Source organism: Lissotriton vulgaris, chromosome 9 (assembly GCF_964263255.1).
Source record: "Lissotriton vulgaris chromosome 9, aLisVul1.2, whole genome shotgun sequence".
NCBI lineage: Eukaryota > Metazoa > Chordata > Amphibia > Caudata > Salamandridae > Lissotriton > Lissotriton vulgaris.
This window is the reverse complement of record NC_141697.1, coordinates 1,050,501,991-1,050,520,861: the sequence shown is the minus strand read 5'-3', so window position 1 is coordinate 1,050,520,861 and position 18,871 is coordinate 1,050,501,991. Positions and strand designations below refer to the sequence as shown.

Sequence of the window (18,871 nt, the reverse complement as noted above, 5' to 3'; positions counted from 1 at the left end):
GCCGGTGGCGATTCATCGCCACGCCTGGCTGAGGTCTGCCACTTTTCGGCTGATGTCCAAAACACCCTTATGGACATGCCGTTTGATGGCCGTCGCCTCTTTGGCGACAAGGCAGACAGTGCGCTTGAACGCTTAAGGACTCCAGGGCTACGGCCAAGTCCTTGGGCCTGTCTGCCCTGCTCCAGCAACCTGCTGCCTTTTGCTCCTTTTGTGGCCAAGGAAGGGGCACCCCCACACGTCCTGCCAGCCACAGGCCTCAGACTAACATCCAGCGTGGTGGCGGACGCGGTAACTGCCGTGGCGGTTCTCGGGGACAACGGCGAGGCCAGTCCACATCCACCCCCGCAGTATCCGCCTCAAAGCCTTCCTAGTCCGAGCTTTCAGGTCCACATGACGCCATTGGGGGGCACAGTTCGCCATCACCTCCTTCACTGGTGCAACATCACTTAGGACAGATGGGTGCTGCAAATCGCCCGAAGGGGCTACTCCCTCCCCTTCGAGGCGACCCCTCCAGCCATGCCACCGCAGTACCACCGCGTGTTGGGGGATCACTTGAATCTTCTGCGAGAGGAAGTTACGGCCCCCTTGGCCAAGGGGGCGATCAAGCGCGTTCCTGGGCCAGAAGTAGGGTGTGGTTGTTACTCCCACTACTTTCTGGTTCCCAAGAAGGGCAAAGGGGAGCCTAAGCCCTATCTTGGACCTGCAGAACGTCAACGGCTTCCGCCGAAAGGAGAAGTTCAAGATGCTGACTTTGGCTCAGGTCTTAGCTGCCCCGACCCGGGAGACTGGATGGTAGCGTTGGACTTGCAGGACGCTTATTTTCAAATCCCTGTCCTGCCGTCCCACTGGCATTACCTGTGGTTCACGGTAGGCCACAAGCACTTTCAGTTTACCATGCTCCCCTTCGGCCTTACCAGCACCCCACGGGTGTTCACGAAAGTGATGGCGGTGGTCGCAGCTCATCTGCGCAGGTTAGGGGTTTCAGTCTTCCCCTACCTCGACGACTGGTTGTTGAAGGCGGGCTCGCCCCAGACAGTCGTCAGCCACCTCAAGAATACGGCCGTCCTCCTGCACCTGCTGGGGTTCTCCATCAATGTGTCGAAGTCACACCTGTGTCCCTCTCAGAAGCTCCTCTTCTTCGGAGCGGTTCTAGACTCGGCACAGTTTCGGGTTTATCCTCCGGAACAGCGGGTTATGGATATTCAGGCTCTGATTCCGATCTTTCAGCCGTTATCCCGAGTCTCGGTCAGGTTGACGTGGCGGCTTCTGGGGCTGATGGCCTCCTGCATCCTTCTGGTGCATCACTCCAGGTGGCAGATGCGGGCTCTGCAGTGGGACCTGAAGTTTCAGTGGGCCCAGCATCAGGGCAACTTGTCCAACCATGTCCTGATCTCGGAGGGCACTGCAAGACATTTGCAGTGGTGGCTCACGGACTGGGATTGGGTCAGCGGCAGATCCCTCTCCCTACCCCAACCGGAGCACGTAGTTGTGACGGACGCGTCCTTCCAGAGCTGGGGGGGGGCCACATGGGAGAGGTGGAGATCAGAGGCCTCTGGTGTCCGGCGGAGTCCCGGCTCCACATCCATCTTCTGGAGCTGCGGGCGATCCGGCTTGCACTGAAGGCATTCCTCCCCTCTGTCCGGGGGAGTGTAGTGCAGGTGTTCACAGACAACACCACCGCCATGTGGTACTGCAACAAACAGGGCGGGGAGGGGTCGTGGACCCAATGCCTGAAGGCTCTGCGCCTCTGGCAGTGGCTGGAACATCAGGTCGTGACCCTGGTAGTACAACACCTGGCAGGTTCCCTGAATGCCAGGGCAGACTAACTCCGCCGTCGGTGCATGATTGATCACGAATGGCGTCTGAACTCGGACCTGGCGTAAAGCCTCTTTCAGTAGTGGGGAGAGGCTTGGTTAGATCTATTCGCCACAGAAGAGAACGCGCAATGTCATCAATTCTGCACGTTGGAATTTCCAAGGCAGCCCTCGCTCGGAGACGCTTTTCGTGGAGCTGCGGTCTGTTGTACGCCTTTCCGCCTATACCACTTCTGCCCAGAGTGCTGAAGAAGATCAGGCGCGACTAGGCCCAAGTCATCCTTGTGGCTCCGGACTGGGCATGAAGATACTGGTATATCGAGCTACTCAGCATGTCTGTCGATCCCCCAATTCGTCTGCCTCTTCAGGAGGACCTTCTGTCGCAGCAGCAGGGGACGGTCCTCCACCCGAACCTGTCAAGTCTCCACTTGCATGCGTGGAGATTGAGCAGCGGCAGTTGAGGTCATTTGACTTGCCTCCTGAAGTCTGTAATGTGATTCTGGCAGCCAGGTGTCCCGCCACAAAATCGGTATACGCCTGCAGGTGGAACAAATTTGTGGAATGGTGCACAGCAAAGGCTGTGGACCCCCTTTTTGCCCCTCTTTCGAAGGTTCTTCTCTTTCTTCTTTCTCTTGCCCAGCAGGGCTCTGCTCTGGGCACTATCAAGGGCTACCTCTCTGCTCTTTCCGCCTTTCTAAGGCTGCCTGATCAGCCCTCTTTGTTCAAGTCCCCAGTTGTAAATAGGTTTTTGAAGGGCATCACTCGCATGTTTCCTCCTGTTCGTTTCGTGATGCCTCAGTAGGACTTGCACCTTGTTCTGACGTATCTGATGTGCGCTCCTTTCGAGCCACTTCATAACTGTCCTCTTCGTCTCCTTACTCTCAAGACTGCATTCCTGGTTGCCATCACCTCTGCCAGGAGGGTGAGTGAGCTCCAGGCTCTTTCCTGTAAACCTCCTTTCCTTTCTGCCAATCCGGACAACGTTGTGTTGCGGACGCGACCCTCTTTCCTGCCCAAGGTAGTCACAGCCTTCCACATTGGACAGTCCATCACTTTGCCCACCTTCTTTCCGCCTCCGCATCCCTGGAAAGAGGAAGAGAGGCTCCACCTTCTGGACCCAAAACGTGCGCTCTCATTCTATCTGGATCGCACATGCCAGTTCCGGATGGATGACCTACTCTTTGTTGGTTACGTGGGCGCTAAGAAAGGTTGGGCGGTGCACAAGCGGACCATCTCTTGGTGGGTCGTGTTGTGCATCAAGGTATGCTACTCTTTGGCTGAAAAGGAGCCTCCTGTTGGGCTGAGGGCCCATTCCACTCGGGCCATGGCGGCTACTACTGCCCTGGGTCGGGTAGTCCCCTTGCAGGACATCGGTCAGGCAGCTACGTGGGCCTCGCTGCACATGTTCGCAAGACACTATTGCCTGGACAGCCAAGTCCGGAGAGATGGCTTCTTCGGTCGTTCCGTTCTCAAGGACTTCCTGGTGTGATCATTGGTTCGCAGACCCACCACCGGGGTTGGTATTGCTGGGGTATCTATTCTAAGGTAAGGAATCTAATACTAACCTGCTTCTTTCAGGTGCACAAGTTACTTACCTTCGGTAACGATATATCTGCAAGAAACAGTAGTTAGTATTAGATTCCTTACCGCCCCATCCATCCTCCCCGTTCTGCGAACCGATATCTAGGGCTAAGGTCACCCCCTTTCAGGGCCCTAGTTTCATGGCACCAGTGTTGGTTTTTATCATAGCTCTGCGTTTCTGGCGCGGAAAAGCTATGTATAAGAACGGACGTCCGCGCGCGAGGGCGGCGTCTAAGTACTCCGACGTCATCCTGGCGCCAATGACGCCTACCGATGCGCATGGGTAAAGCTACGCAAAATTTTCCGGATCCAGTCTGACGCCTGGGGATATTCTAAGGTAAGGAATCTAATACGAACTACTGTTTCTTACAGATATATCGTTACCGAAGGTAAGTAACTTGTGCATTAGCACCAAACGCTGCACTATTTACAAGAGAGGTCTTGCAATGGTGTCAAAATGCAAAATGGTTTGTGATTCCTCTCATAGCCTTGTCCTTGTAGTAGAGTTCCTTGACGTGGCATAGAACCTGGACAGCCTTGGTTTTTAGCGGAATAATCTATGAAGAGGGAATAAGTTTGTTGTACGAATTTGTATCTATTTTTTCTTTTTCTATTACAGGAAAAGGTTATGGAAAAATATATGTTAAGGGTAGACATTAGTTTGTCTACTGAGGCAGTTTTTATCATTGCTTCATTAGAAAGTAAACTGAATTTCATTTATAATAAATATTGTTTTTACTATATTCACTTTCTGTCTTAGTTCACATTGATAATTATACTGTTTACTGTTTAATATCTTTAATAAAACTTTCTTGAAAAAAAAGGGAAAAAACGATTGTTGTAGTTTATCCTAGGATGAGTACCTAATCAGTATTCTTCTTAAAATAGTGTGTTCCAATGGGAAGCATAGTTCAAGATAATGTAATAAGCTTCCATTCAGTATTTAATTATGATAGTATTTAAAGATAAGTCACTATATATTTTTTTCTCTTTAAGGGAACAAATGAAATTCTTCGAATGTATATTGCGCTAACTGGAATTCAGCATGCAGGCAAAATTTTAACAGGAAAAATAAAGTAAGTCTCAATTTTGGTGGTCTTGGATGAGTGAATGAAAATACATTTTCTTTTTTAGAGATTTGATTAATGATCACATTGGTGTAGCAAATTCACATGTGACAGTATGAACCCATATTTCTACATTGCAGAGTGGCAATTTAGATATTTTCTTCCTATTAAAGAAATAAAATAGGAGATTAGAAAACCAAATAACAGCCCCAACTTCAACAAGAACTCCCTCTCCACCCCCATCTCTTCTGTGTTCACCACATAGTTATAGTCATGTTAGTTGCTCCCAAACAGTTCTTTAGGGCAATCCTGTCAGCTTTAGTCGTATATTTAAGAGCTGGTTGTTGTAAGGCCAACAGGAACAGACTGGAGGAAATCCCAAGATCTCTTTTATTGCTGCAGCTGTTTCTTTCCAAGATTACTGTATGCACAGACAACTCAACAAAAGGGGATCATAGTACCTCTTTGCCCGCATTGTTGCCAGCACTTTGGGCTAGCGGTTGGGAATATTCTGTGTACTTTAGCAGGGTAAGAATGCCACTCGTTGAGCAACTTCTGGTGAATTTCTTTAGTTTTGATGCAGAATGTATTTAGTAATGTGTAAATCTTCTGGGACCTCAAGCTGGCAAGGAGTCTCTCAAACCGTGTTTTTCTCTTACAGCGGCATGTCTGATTCTGCATGCATTAATCAGTGTCTCAGCTGGGAGTACTGCAGCCGCTCATTTAACCCCAGCAGAAAGTTTAATTAGCACTGCAAATATGATTTGATAGTGTACAACTCCTTTATTATCATTTATAAAATTGACCTCTTGAAGTTCTGGGGAGAACTCTGGGTTCAATTGAATCGGGCTATATGGTGACCGAAAGGAAATGAAATGTCACCCTGTAGCCAGGATGTCCCAGGTGTTTAGTGTTGTTCTAAAGGGAGTGCTCAAGAATGTGTTTCAGGGTCTATGTGTTTTCCACAGCCAAACCACGACCCATAGTGACCTAGTCACAGTTGCTGTCTTCATATTTGTCCAAGTGTCTGTGGCCTCTTTTGACCACTCAGTTATTACTTTCATTTGTTCCGTCATGTAGTGTAATCTGAAGTTTGGAATGGCTAACTCTCAACGTTGTCTATTCACATGTAGTAGCTTAATCTATTAACTGCTTTCTGTAGGGTTACAAAACAATCCTTCCTTCCTTCACCGGAATAGGGAGTACTTGGAAGAGGACTTTAGGATGGATATTAATTTTAATTACATTAATACGTCTCATCCAGGATAAAAACAATGAAGCTCACCTGTTCAAGTCTGTCTCCATCTAAACCGAAAGGGAGTGATACGTGCTCTATAATAGTGCATCCCTGAATCTAAAACCCACTGACCTCCAGGGCCAATTACATGAAACGCCAATCCACCCAGTGGAAGGTCTTTTTGTGTCTATAGTTTAATATGGACAATACATTTTTCTTCATCATCTTTTCAACCTGGTCAACTACCCTTTGAATGTTATCGGGCGTCTGCCTTTTGTTTACGAAACTCTATTGATCTGGGTGAATGATCCCAGTAAGGAGATTTTCCAACCTATTTGCCAAGATTTTTAAGTATAATTTAGCATCAGGATTTAATAGATCTATTGGACTGTGTGTGGCACACTTCACTAGGTCTTTGATTGGGTTCAAGATCAGTTATGACTGCTTCTGTCATGAAGGATGTAATCGTTCCCGTTGGGGTAAATGTAGTGACTGTTCGTTTAGCTACTAGTTTACTTCAAAACGTTTTACGAATAGCACCTAAGGGGACATTCGGTCCCAGGGCCTTTCCCAATTTCTGTTCGGCTATAATGGTCTTAGCCACATCATCCAGTATTGGTGTGTTTGGGTGGTACACGTAGGCAGGCAAACATTTGGCTAGGTGGGAACATTCTTTATATAGTCTTTACATATATAGTGTCTCTGATGTAGCCTTTCTGAGAAGGGGAGAGAAATGTTCCTGCTTTGTATAAGGTATAGAAAAAACTCACTAACTCCACTTTATCTGACTGTTTGTAGAAGTGTGTCATCTTCCGACAAAGTCCTTAAGTTATGATTAATCAAGTTTCTCCGTCAACAGGTGAGCAAGGCAGGAGCCTGTTTTGTCATTTATTTTATATGACTGTCGTTTAAGGTGGAACAGAGGGAGTTCATCTTAATAAGTTATTATTGCCCAAAGGTGAACATTGTGGGTCGTAATTCTCTGCAGGAGGATTAACAAGGGTGTGTGGTCATACTGGTAGGTTAGGGTTTCCAGTTCTGTTTCTATGGTTTGAGGTTCTAGGTGTCTGAGTCATCTACAGTTTTGCTGCATGAATCCTTTTCTGGATTTACATGCTGTGCATCTATTCCGCCATCGACTGGTTGGATCCGAAAACTGATTTGTCTTTCTTCCCTTTGTTTATTCATTTTGTTTAATTTTTTGTTGTGGGGTTGTTAACCAGCATTTGGTGGTGAGTTCATCCCCTGTGTGATATCAGATGGCACCTGGAAGTTCCTGTGCGTGGGTGCCATCTTAAGATTCTTTTTTCCTCCTTTGGGTCTGGAAGCACGACGGAAGAGCGCCAAAGAATTCCAGAGTATAAAAGGAGGAAAAAACAGAAAAGCACTGAAAACCAGCGAAAGCCATGGGAAAAACATGCGAACAGAGAAAGGGAGCCTTCTCGATCACGCTGGTGAAACTGATGTGGCCAGAGAATGAAGAGGAGAGAGGCAGCAGGGGATCATGGAAAATACCCTTTTTTAATTCTGCCCCAACTGTCACCACATGTTTGCGCAGAGGGATCCGCCTGAGGCCTGCAATCTGTGTTTGCCAAAGGATGACAAGTTCGAAGATTGATAAGCCTGCGCCAAATTATGCTGACAACCCGACAAAGAATATCACATCAATCCATGACTAGCACCCAAAAGACTCTGGAATTCCTGACAAAGACAATGTTGAGGCGGCGAACCAGAAAGGAGTGGAGTCGCATGTCAAAAATGCAGCAGCAGACAATGAAAGGAGAGAAGCAATGAGGAAGGCAGTGCAAGATGCCCAAATAAGATGGCAGAAGGAAACCAAACTGCTGAAAGGCTCAGATGTTTTGTCCTTGGACTCAAAGTCCTCAAAAGCAGCCTCCACTTCGAAACACCCGATGACTAAAAGACAGCACAAACATAAGGAACCGTTCGGGTCCCGAACAAAAAACACTAATGGGGCAAACCTTCTACGAAACCCTTGAAGCAAATGAGTGCTCAAAAAGGAACGAAGGAGAAGAGCAAAGACACTGGGGCAGGGGAACCGCCGATGCTGGAAAGGAAGAATCCACCTGCACTGAACGTTAAAGTGTGCTCGAGGGCCAGCAGAAAAAGCAAAGGCCGAAATGATGGCCCTTCTCCAGAGGAAGAAGGAGCTCAATGAATCATGAGAAAGTTTTGCATCCAAATAAGACCATCGGATCTGCAGAGGCGGAGTAAGAGCTTCCAGGCATGGAGGCCTCTGCAACCCCGGAGCCGCATGAGGAAGAACAGTAGGAGTTCTAAAAATTTGAGGCAGAAGAAGCAGTAACGTTCAGCCAGTATGAGGATACATGGCACAACCTAGATTTCAAGTGTCCTGAGGAAGGTGTGGAAAACTATCACTCTGGGCCTTCGCCCTGGATGGCCTGTCAATGTACAACAGCCTTGTTAAAAAGGCAGTGGACATGTATGGGGTATAATTGGAGTAAGAAAAGGAGTAGCCATGCTTCCAGAAAGCAAACGTCTTATATTTTCATGCACCCAGCATTCTGACCAGGGTGAAGAGACTTTCAGAGAACAAGCCACTGCAAGGGCAATAACCTCTCATGTGGAGAAGACGTACGAGGATTCCCCACGGGACCCCAAGTACAAGTAAGGGTAATGTCCCTGCAGGTTCCATCACTGTGATGACAACAAGGAAGAGAAACCATGCCCCACCATATCAAAGGGGCCCCACCAGAGAAGGAGAGCAAAAGACTAGACCTGGTAGGCAAAAGGATGGAGAGAGGGGCCACACAATAGAGGATAGCCAACTCCAATGCTCACCTTAACATGTATGGGCACCAGCAATGGAACGAGATCGAAGGGCTGATACAACACCTACCTGTGGAGTTCTGCAAGAGAGCCAAGGCTGTAGTCTAGGAGGGTAAAAACATTGCCAACTCCTGCCTCAAATCTATCAGCAGTGGTAAAGTGCCAAGAGTACAAAAACCCAAAAAAACGAAGTCCAGCATGCAGTCAAAAATACAGGCGGTAGAGGCAAAAAGACTGGGGAAACCACGCCAAAAATGCCAGGTCTAACACACCCGTACAAGAATAGATCTGCAACGGATGGTCACAAGACACAGGAATCTGGGAAGATCTAGTAGTTTTCACAGCAAGGGTGCCACGGGAGATAGAATGGTGGAACCTGCCAGATGTGGGGATAGGGAGTCCTTTCAAATCACCAGCCCCCATAGTGACCATAATGACAGATGCATCCCACAAGGGTTGGTGAGTGCAAATGTACAACCTGAAGGTCGGAGGTGTCTGGAGCCCCGCGGACAATTTTCCTAGCCTTGAAAGCCTTCCAGGCGCATTTACGAAAACACAGTACTAATCCAGACAACACAACAACTATGTTCTATCTCAACAAATGGAGGGGAAAGAAGTTCTTCCCTCTGTCGAGACTAGCATAGGAGATATGGAGATGGGCGATCCAAAGGAACCCTACACCAATAGCAATCCACCTTCCGGGGAAGCAGAACACAGAGGCAGACAGATTTATAAGGCAAGACTGCACCTCCTACGAATGGGAGATAAAACAGCGGATACTTGGCAACCTATTCAGACATCGGGGCATACCACGTATAGACCTATTCGCAAGTCCAGAAAACACCAAGAGTTCAAGTTCAGGCTCCCACACCACCAATGCAAGGGGCATGCTCTGTCGATCAACTGACTGGTCAGGGAGATTTGCATATCCCTCTTCACCGATTTCCTGTGATCCCAAGGGTACTGGTGAAAGACAGGGATATCACTCATTCTCATAGCGCTGTAGAGTGCCCGACAGACATGGTGTTTAGACTTGCTGGAGATGTCCAGAGGGCAGATGATTCCAATCAAGGTGACACAGGATCTGCTAACCATGCAAAACAGTAGTGTGTTACATCCGGAACCAGCCAAACTCAGCCTAGCTGGGTGGCTCCTAAATACCTAGAAAAAGGACACCAACCGCTGCCTCCTAGGGTAATGGAAATCCTGAGAAAGGTTAGAAAACCAAGCACGAGGAAGTTCTACACGGAAAATCTTTGTTGTCAGAAGTCGCTAAATCTCTGCATCGGTGATGGTGATATTCTTTTAAAAGAAAAAATACAAGTACAGAAAAGTAGTGGTAAGTGTAGTTCAGGCAGTGGAGCTAATGGGCCTTCTACTCGTATACAGGTGACCAATGTGGGTTCCACTGGGCACACACCAAAACACTGGGACACTGAAGACTTGTCTGTAGGTTAAAACCCGGATCAAAAGTATTAACTCCTTCGATGCTCATGACGGAACGGTTCCGTCATGAGCATCGGTTGAGCTGTGCTCATGACGGAACCGTTCTGTCATGACCACACCCATTTTCATTCGGGCCCAGCACCGGCGGTAAATCTGCACCGCACGGATGAGGTTAAGAGGTGAAGAAGGTGTCCCGGAAGGGGGGGCATGGGGGTGGGGTAGGGGGTGGTAGCCATCAATGGCCCCCAAATTAGACAAACAAGGCAAGCATAGTGCAACATTTCATTTGTCACTCAAAAGCTAATGTTTTCCTTCCATGCATGTTAGACCCGGGACCCCGGGCTGGCCAAGGCTCACGCCAAAGTCAGTCAGAGATCACCATGTCCAAGGTCAGGGCAAGGGAGTTACACACCAAGACAACCCCTGCTCACCCTCTAGGTAACGTGACGCGAGCAGCAAGGCTAATCTCGGAGGCGATGTGTAAAGCGTTTGCGCGCGCACCCAGCAACAACACCCAAGGCCCACCACAAAGGAAACTTCACACAAGGTTATATAAAAAATAGCCTTTGTATTATAGTAAAAACACATTATATAACACACACACTTTACAATGTGCCAACAGGCACGGGCAGAATTTACAAGGGATTATGTACAGGACAGGGCCACCAGGACCACTGTCAGGGGTAGGCACTTTTTAGAAATAATACTTGTAGGTATAACACTTAGCACATAAACATATAATGACTGTAGCAACAAAATAGTAAATGTAGCACACAACCAGTAAACACTGGTAAAGGTAAATACCTCCTACGCAACCCTAAACACTGTAGGAAAATCACGCAGGGAACTAGGACCTTATCATCAGGACCTATAGAAGGAAAATCATCACCTAAGCAGGTGACTTTTAGCAAAGGGAAGGAAACCTAAACAATCACCTAAGCAGGTCACATTTAGCAAAGGTAATAAAACATAAACAATCCTCTAAGCCGGTCACTTTTAGCAAAGGGGATAAAACATAAACAATCACCTAAGCAGGTCACTTTTAGCAAAGGTAATGGGACATCAACAATCCTCTAAGCAGGTCACTCTTAGCAAAGGGGATAAAACATAAAACACATTGCACATGAGGCATTAACACACATTCAGAGGTGCAGGTCGAACATTTGCGCAGGAATCAAATAAGCAAGTAAATCACAATGCGCAGGGTGCACATAGCACAACACTAGAACTGTCAGGCCAACTGGCCTCGCAAGGGCTGAAATGCCCGGAGTCCAAATGTCAGGGAAGGCTGCGCAGGCAGCACAGAACACAAGCCTAAACGTAGCAACTGTCCACTAAGTGCTGGACAGGTGTAAATCACAGATGGCCAACGTTGGAGCCTCGTGGGCTCAAGAACAAGGGTGAGGGCAAGTACTGCGTGGGAGCATCTGGGCTCTGACCAACACTCGTGTCCCCTAAGAGCCTCTCAGGGCTCGCAAAACAAATATGGCACTCGGAGCCTCTCGGGACTCCAGAACAAGAGCTGCCCCCTCGAGCCTTCTGTGGGCTCGCAAAATCTCTGTGGGCGCAAGAGCCTCTCAGGGCTCGAAGAACAGGAACTGGCACCGAGCCTCGCCGGGCTCGTCAAACAACTGCGGGCGGGGGAGCCTCTGGGCTCGAGAACGGGAATGCCCTGAGCCTCTTGGGCTCTCAATACACAATTTGCCCCCAGGAGCCTCGGGGCTCCTAAACAGAAATGTGGGGTCGTTGGAGTCCCTCACGGGGGACTCTGAATCACTGCAAAATTTCCCAAGATTGTCGGAGTGGCCCGCTGCCAACCGGGGCCACTCTAAATACAAAAGACCCTGTCCCCGCACTCACCGGGTCCTCGCAGGTGCTGCGGGGGCTGGAACACTGCTGGCTCACCTCTCCGGCAGCGCGGGGCTCCTCTTCACTCGTGGAGCCTCGAGGACACGGCGGGCTGCTTCCTGCTTCTCCGGCTCGGTGGGGGCGGGACTTCCGGCCCGGCTGCGCTGGGATTGGCCGGCCGGTCAACCTCTTCCGGTTCGTCGCAGGCAGCGCGGCGGCCCGGCGGGGCTGCACACACTCCTGGGCTGCGGCGGTGAACACACGGGGCAATGCCGGGTGGGCACCGGCTTCTAATTTAAAATATAAAGAGAGGTGGGCACTCGCTCATGGGCAAATGAAGGCGGCAAATGAGCGGGGAGACACCCGCGCAGCTCGATCACCACACGGGGCGAACAGATGCCGGGTGGGCACCGGCCAAGACCAAATAAAGCGCTCCCTGGTGCTAGGGACAAGAATCAAGCGCTCACATTAGTTAATGTCATAATTAAATATTTATATACTTAAGGAACTCATTAGTGTGAAAAATTTCAAGTCAAATCAGTTCATCAAATGAAATAACAGACCTTCTTTTTATCAAAGTGTTTGCTTAAGTATCCCTTAGCATTCATCATAGCTACCAGTCCATTGACTTAAGCTCAAAGTACTACCCATGCAAAAATATTTGACATGTTACTCGATGGAGACACAGGTTTTAGTAATGAAATGCACCCTAATCTCGAGAGAATAAATAAAGTCTGACCCAACACCCGAGGTGAGAAGCTTTCATGACAGGAGAACTTTGCCATTACAGAGTACAGCATTGTGTTGAAGCACACTACTTGCTTCCACATCCTATTGGGGCATACATCTTTACAACAAGAATGACATCCTGTAGTAGAAACTCAGTAGGTGATCTAGGTGAGTCCTTTCAAACCCCCTTCTTATGTGAAAACTAAGGTGACTCTTCCCTCTGCTAACCCAAAGGACCACCGCAGTTTGGACACTCTTGAACTTCTCTTAAACTAGGAGATGAACATGTAAAAAAAAGTGGATGATTCCCATATGTCAGTGACTAGAAAATTGCTCTATTCCTTCTTTAATACTGAACGATAGTATGGATTTTTGTTAATTTTCTCCAAAGTTTTCCCAGTATACTCATTAAAATCCATGCAGCCAGCAATTTGGTGACCAGCTGCCAAAAAGTGCATATACTTATCCAGGGGGTATACAAACTATTCCATTATAAGAGAAAGAGACGGAGGACATATACAGCATTGAATACATTTATTTGGTAAAGCACAGCTATCCAAAGTGTGGAATATAGCAGAAACAAAATGTTCAGAAAACCAAGAAAATAAAAACTAAAACAGCATAGTGACAATCCCATATATGAGTAGATAATGCCAAACACATTGCATACAAATTAGTTCGGCAGTTCAGGCGCAAGCAGGTTGAAAGAATAAAAGTAGGCTTCAGCTCAAGTTTGCCTTTTGACAGTAAAAATAAATAACAAAGCAGAACAGAAGGATGAAGAAAAGGTATACAGAGAAACCGAATGACATAAATGGGATGGTACCAATGAACGAATACAGTTCAACACTAGACAAAGAAAACAAATTCTTTTTTAGAATGAACAGTAAGTCAGTGGAGCTGTGCAAGGGAAGGTGAAATGTGCCTTGTAAGTCGTAGAGAATAAGAGATTTGCACATTAATTTTTCAGTGTGGCGAAGTGCAACAATAATCTATTTAGTAACGAGAAAGGAAAACAATAGTAGAGACAATAAAGAGCAAAAAATCATAGGGCTCACTCCATTGCTGGATCTTAATTAGTATGCAAAGGACAGAGATACTGCCTCTTTCAAAATGAGCTGCCTCGCTCTCTGGGTCTTGTAGAGCTCCTGCACTGGACCTCATTATTATTTTCACATTCTCCTTTTGAAAATACTTGTGCACACTGTTTACAATAAACAATGATCAGCTGAAAGCCTGCCCCATTGGTTTTTACAAAGCATTCACTGGATGTAGCGGACACCTGAAAAGTTAGGACTTTGTCTAAATCTTTAAAGCGTTTCTGCCATTTTCCTCCTTCTCGGAGATGCAAAGGATAAAATGCTCCAATTTAGGCAGTTGTTACGGCACCTAATGGGTAAGGCAAACTTGGTATTTGGTTCTTCTCCATCTCTCCCTAATGTGTCATCATAAACTTATTTGAAGGTAAGCCTGCCTGCCAGCAACTAGTGCTGAGGCCCAAAGTTTTGTTCAGAAGGTGACATCTGGCTCTATCGGACATTTGGATCCGAAAACCAGTACTGCATAGTCTTGATTCCACCTCATTCCTCTTTAATTCACTACTAGACACTCCCTGCCTCTTTACCTCACCCTTGTAGGTACTTTCTCATCAGCTTTTCCCTTTGCCACTGTTTTTCAGTGTTTCTTTTCCTCCTTGTTTCCCTTTTTATGCTTTTCTTAGACCTTTCTCAAAAGGCTCTGCACCTTAAGAGATGGCTGGAACATCCAGGCATATTTCTTATGTGTCGACACTGTGTTGCATGTGTTTCTTGTTGGACGGCCAATATTTGGAGTGCTGCAGGGCTTTGTATGATACCTCTGTTGTTCAAAGGCACCTAAAGTCATTGCGGTATGCTTTTGTCCAAAATCATGGCTACAAAAAGCCTGCAAAACAAATATTTTTGTTTGTTTGTTGAACAAGCATTAAACTCAAGCAGACACTCTAGGATGTAGGTGCTTATGAAAAGCCAATGTTTCTTCCAGGCCTTTGGACAGTGCATTTTGCTTTCTAGCTTTAAGCTAGACTTTTCAGGACACATTCTATTGAGTGGTAAGGATTGATAAGTGCTGCCAACCTTTTTGCGACACCAAGGATTTAGAAAGTACTGTCGTATGAGACACAAAGTACCTCCAAATCTCATTTATGTAACATTAGCAGTCCCTTAGCATTGACAGTGCCCTATGGGTATTTACCTGTTTATTATTGGTAAAGTGATATGGTTATGGCAACGAAACTACGTTATATATGCTTAAGAAATAGTAATAATTGTATGCACACTTTAAGTACTATGTGTATCTCAATAGAATGGGTGCCTTCTTTTTTATTAATGTGTGATCCGTTTGCAATCCCGCAGAGAAATGAAGAAAGGCAATATTGGAGTTGTATTAGCGATGGCGGCCAAGAAGCTTCGTGAGAGCATTGGTACAAAAGTTAATTTTGGATTGACTGGCCAAGATGGGGTGGTTCATCCCAGCCTGGAGGTACTTAGCTTAAATTGTCATCATCTGCAATATGTTAAAAATATTTTAATTTGTACTAAAAGAGGCACTATTCTTTGTTATATGATTAAAAAACGTATGGTGCATCGTTCCTTAAAATATGGTATGTGGCCTAAGTGTTACCTTCTACTTCAGCAAACCACCGCAACTAACTTGTATTCCACTTGCCGAATTGAGCAACTGGTATTACACTTACAATAAAAAGCCACATACCAGTAATTTGCTGCGGGTTTTCGGTGCATTGTTTAAGGACATCAAGCCTACATGTTGAGAAGAAACCTTTATTTTGGGTGGACAAATACAGAAATTTCCTAAAACTGGGCTGAAAGGGAAGCGATCTTAGATCCTGCCCTCTGCTGAGGGATATCATAAGTTTACAGAAAGGATAATATTGGTTGGAAATTCAATTGGTATTTGAAAAAACATATATATTTTTATTATTAAGTTCAGAAAAGGTTTATTGAGAAAAAGAATGTAGTAAGATACAATATATAAGAGCAATAAAAATAATTAGGAATATATAGTCTGTGTTTAGTGAGGTAAAGGTTATACAGAGGTAAAACAAAAAGCAGTTTGAGCTGGTAAGACATTCAAAATATCAATATCATAAAGGTTATAATATAGAGCATGAAATATAATAACAATGGAGAGTTTAAATTCAACTGTATAATAACATAGTGGAAGTCACGGAGGCTTAGCTACTTCTTGTTGCAGAGGTGATGGAGAGGAGGCGCGTCTAGCATTAGCGTCAATGAATGATATAACCGGTTCCCATCAATCTAAACGTTTAGATGCTAAATGTTGGGGATAAACAAATGTAGTATCTAATCTATGATTGTAACAGACAGCATACCACCATGCTTGATATGAAATTTTGGTAAAGTCTTTCCAATTTTTGGTGATTTGCTGAAATGCCACTGCAATTAGTAAATCAATTTTTTCATGTGTGTGTTAGCGAATTTCCAAATTGGAGATAAACTGCCTAAAAATACATGCAAAATGGAAAAGGGATGACTAGAGTGAAAAATTTAATTTATTTGAGCCCATACCTTAATCCAAAAGTTCCAAATCAATTTGCAAGTAAAAAGCATGTGTATTAGATGAGCTTGCGGTGACGAGCAAGACCAACAAGTGTGAGGAGTGGTGGAACAGTATACATGAAGGGCAGAAAGAGTAAATAAGAGTCTATTATATATAAAGAAAAGTGTTTGTGTTGTGTTAGCAGCTCTAGAAGATTTGCGTAGACGAAGCCCTATTTTATTCCACAATTGCACATTCCAAGAAATATCCAAATCTTTTTCCCAAGATAGCTCTGTCTTGGTTTTGAACCTTGGAGTCAAGGGAGAATGCAAACATTTATAAATCACAGAAGCTTTGGAATTACGAAGTAATAAAGAACGTAATTTATCTGCATGAGTAGGAGAGGGAGAAACAGCAGAGGGAGAAGATACAGGATGTTAGAAGGCGGATGTAATGGCACGTGTTAGAATAAAGTATTTAGCACTAAAGGAATGAGGAAGATTAAAAGTAATTCTTGCTTGTGCAAATGGCATAAGTTCATCTTGACAATACAACTGATGAACCCATATGAGTCCCCGATGCCTCCAGGATTTCCAAAAGAAGGGTCTACCATTAATGAGAATATTTGTATTGTGCCATATAGGGAAATCAAGAGAAGGTTTATCAGAGGGGGCTGGGAGAAGTTTAGAAACGTGTTTAAGAAGAGGGGTAGAGATAGATTGTGGCTTGCGCATAAAAGATAAAAATTTGTGAAAGGAAAAGGGCGAAATAAAAGATCGTTCCAGCGTAGCCCAAAGAGGGCAAGTTGTAGAGGAATCTAGGAACCAGTGTGAGGATTGGGTAAGTAGAAAGGATTTGTGGTAAAGGGGGAAATCAGGGAAATTAACTCCTCCTTCTGATTTCAGGCGAATTAGTCTGGATTTCTTTTTCCCCCAAAGAAAGGAAGATAAGATAGTTAATTTTCTTAAAATACTTGAGAGGAATCGCTAACGGGATATTAGAAATGGTATAGAGGACAATGGGGGAGAGCATCATTTTGATAGTATCCAAGCTTCCCCACCAAGATAGGTACAAGGGATGCCACTTTGCAGTTAAGGAAGATAGTCTGTCGATGTATTTGTCCACACACCTTGATATTGTCCCTGCAATAGATGAAGTAAAATCTAAGCCTAGATATTTAATGGAATGAGGGCTCCATGAAAAACCTGAAATTTTAAAATCATTACTGAAAGTGTACTTTGTCAAGGGCAGAATTTCGCATTTGTCTTTATTTAATTTATAGCCAGATACCGACGCAAAAGCCTCCACCTCCTCCAGAAAAGAAGGCAGGAAAGTTTGGGGTTGTGTTAAGAATAAGAGTACATCATCAGCATACGCTGCCATTTTAACTTTGGTTTCATGGAAAGTGAAGCCGTGTATATCTGCGTTTTGTCTGATCTTAAGCAAGAAGGGTTCCAGGGCAATATTAAAAAGGAATGGAGATAAGGGACAACCTTGTCTAACTCCTCTTGCGAGATGGAAGTAAGAAGAGATCTGTCCATTTGTGGTAACAGCAGCTTTCGGGTTAGAATATAAGATGGAAATTAAAGCGATAATTTTAGGACCTAAACCAAACCATTTGAGTGTATGAAAAAGATAGGGCCATTCAACTCTATCGAATGCTTTTTCCGCATCCTAGGCTATGGCAGCCAAAGGGTGGGAAATGTGAGAAACTTTGGAGATGATATCAAAAAATAAACGAGTGTTGTCCGTAATAAGCCTACCCTTACGAAGCCAGATTGTTCAGGCCCTAATAATTCAGGTAGATGAGATTCTAAACGTAGTGCTAATGCTTTTGATTTTTTTTTTTATAATCAACGTTAACCAAAGAAATTGGTCTATAATTTTTACAATACTGAGAGTCTTTACCAGTTTTGGGAATGAGGCAAATGAGAGCGTCAGATAAGGAACCAACAGAATTCTCGGAGTGTAAAAAGGTTAGTATAAGGGAATGTAATTTGGGAAGAAGGAGGCACGCAACATGAAGAAAAAATTCCACTGTGAAGCCATCCGGTCCTGGAGCTTTATTCTTCTTAAGAGTGATCAAAGCATTGTGAAGTTCTTTTTGGGTGATATCAGATTCTAGAGAAGAAAAGTCAGGACGGGAATCAGGCGAAGGGTTAAGTTGGGATAAGAAGTGAGAGATATTGAGATCAGACGCCGAAGTTTCAGAAGAGTATAATGCTGTGTAAAATTGAAGGAATTCCTGTAGAATCTCGACATCTTTGAATTTTAATGAGTTATCGGAACTGAATACAGATTCTATATTGAGTTTGTTTTCCTTGGTTTTTAAATAATTAGCCATTAACTTCCCAGCTTTGTTTTGCTTGTTTTGCCCACCGTAAAATTTCGCACTCGATTTTAATAGATAATTGGATGCATTATTAGTAGTATCTCGATTAAATTGAAATTTGAGCTTCAAGAGTTCGGATAAGCAGTCCTTTGATTTGGAGGAATAATAAGAATGCTCCAAAGTCTTGATTTTGGTGAGCATAGCATTGGTTTTTTGTCTTGCTAATTTGCGTTTGTTAGAAACCTAACGGATGATAAAGTCCCTAGAGGATTCTTTAAATGCATCCCAAACTGTGGGGAAAGATAAATCATGTGTCTGATTAATTGCGAAATATTCTGTAAAGAAGGAAGTAAAAGAAGAAGTAAAAGCAGTATCCAAGAGGAGAGCATTATTGAAACTCCATTTACAGGGTAAATTAGGCTTCTGCAAAACGTCTAGGGATACAGGG

General features: G+C 45.0%; 1 protein-coding gene across 1 annotated transcript in view; it reads left to right on the top strand.

Annotated features, from left to right (window-relative positions):
- Positions 1–18,871, top strand: part of ACAD9 (acyl-CoA dehydrogenase family member 9) — a 330,356-nt gene that overhangs the window by 265,877 nt on the left and 45,608 nt on the right. The window contains exons 13-14 of the mRNA XM_086938986.1: positions 4,392–4,471; positions 14,927–15,053. Coding sequence (XP_086795112.1) covers positions 4,392–4,471; positions 14,927–15,053 — 207 coding nt within the window. The remainder of the gene's footprint in view (positions 1–4,391; positions 4,472–14,926; positions 15,054–18,871) is intronic.